Below are 1,447 nucleotides of genomic sequence, written 5' to 3'. Positions count from 1 at the left end.
TGAGCCCTGTCCCCACCCGCCATCTGTGTCCTCTGTGAAGGCCTGGGTGGCTGTCAGTGGACGGGGACCCAGCCGGGACAGGTTGGGGGGCCGCCTGAGACACGAGCTGGGCCTGTCCAGGCGCCCCGCTAGAGGGGTCCCAGCTGAGCGTCTGGGCAGGGGAGGTGCTCTGGGTCAGGAGCAGAGCTGGGGTCCCCGAGTCAGGAGCTAAGTGGGGGTCCCCGAGCACGTGGGCCAGGGTCCCTGAGTCAGGAGCTAAGTGGGGGTCCCTGAGTATGTGGGCCAGGGTCCCCAAGTCAGGAGAGGATCAGGGGTCCCTGAGCACATGGGCCGGGGCCCATGTCCTCCGGCATCTGGGGAGCCTCTGGAGGCCCTAACTGTGGGTCTGAGTGAGGGCACCCCATTCAAGCATTTCCTGGCATGTAAACTGAGGTGGGCAGCCCGGCTCTCCTTGTGGGGCCCCTGCGGCCTGTCCCCCACCTGGTGGATGCTCGAGTCCCACCATGGGCTTCCTTTGGGGCCACCAGCCCAGGGAGCATACTCCCCGTAGTGGCCGGGAGGTGGGAGGACCCCTGCCCATGCTCGTGGATGGTTTTAGGGTGAAGGCTGAAGCTTACGGGTGACAAGGTGCCGGCTGGTCTGTGGGGAGATGATTCTGCTCCTCCTGGGGGTTCCACCAAGTACCCCCTGCCTGTTCCAGGAGGAGGACGTGGGGTCCCTGCCCACCAGCCTCCTTCAGACCCCAGAAGCACTTGGTGGCCAAGCTGCCCACACCCACTCCAGACCCCAGGGTCTCCCCAGCGAGCCGTCCTGTCCAGTCCTGGTCAGAGCTCTGTCCACCAGGAGCCGGGCATGCCGGTCATGAGCTCTGCCCACTGCATGGGCACGGGCGCCCACCAGGCTGACCTGCCCTGGCTGCCCGCGGGCACCTCTGTTTCAGACAACACTTAGACCGTGTGCGGCTTCGAGAACTGTCAGAAGCAGAGGTCAGGCAGCACCAGGAGGCCAGGCCGGCTCTGCTGACATCCAGGCTCCGTTTCGTCCCCAAGCCCGGCGGGCTGCGGCCCATCGTGAACGTGGGCTGTGTTGAGGGCGCCCCGGCACCGCCCAGAGACAAGAAGGTCGCTGCTCGCGTTGCTCTGGGCAAAGTGCATTGAAACCCAGGTCCAGTGGCTGTGGCCAAAGTCCCAGGGTGTCTGGGGGCCGCGGTGAGGTCCTGGGGAGCCAGGGGGCGTGGCCGGAGGACTCCTGGGTCCAGAGAAGGAGCTCCCAGTGAGGCCTGTCCTGCGGGGTGCGAGCCGGGCTCCGAGACCCCGCTGTGCCCCCCTGGCTCCTGGAATCCCCCAGGGCAGGGGGGCAGTGTGCTCTTGGGGTGCCGGGGCAGAGGGGTATGTGACATCTGTCACCAGCCTGCCAGGGTCCCCAGGACTTCACCCCTGTGCTTGGA

At 66.8% G+C, this 1,447-nt stretch overlaps 1 protein-coding gene across 1 annotated transcript in view; it reads left to right on the top strand.

Annotated features, from left to right (window-relative positions):
* The window catches only part of TERT (telomerase reverse transcriptase), a 17,458-nt gene that overhangs the window by 4,704 nt on the left and 11,307 nt on the right, over positions 1-1,447 (top strand). Inside the window, exon 4 of the mRNA XM_010857136.1 lies at positions 941-1,121. Within this exon, the coding sequence (XP_010855438.1) occupies positions 941-1,121 (181 nt within the window). The remainder of the gene's footprint in view (positions 1-940; positions 1,122-1,447) is intronic.

Source organism: Bison bison, unplaced genomic scaffold (assembly GCF_000754665.1).
Source record: "Bison bison bison isolate TAMUID 2011002044 unplaced genomic scaffold, Bison_UMD1.0 scf7180017864377, whole genome shotgun sequence".
Classification (NCBI taxonomy): Eukaryota; Metazoa; Chordata; class Mammalia; order Artiodactyla; family Bovidae; genus Bison; species Bison bison.
Note: the sequence above shows the minus strand (reverse complement) of the source record. Positions and strands in the feature narration are given on the sequence as shown.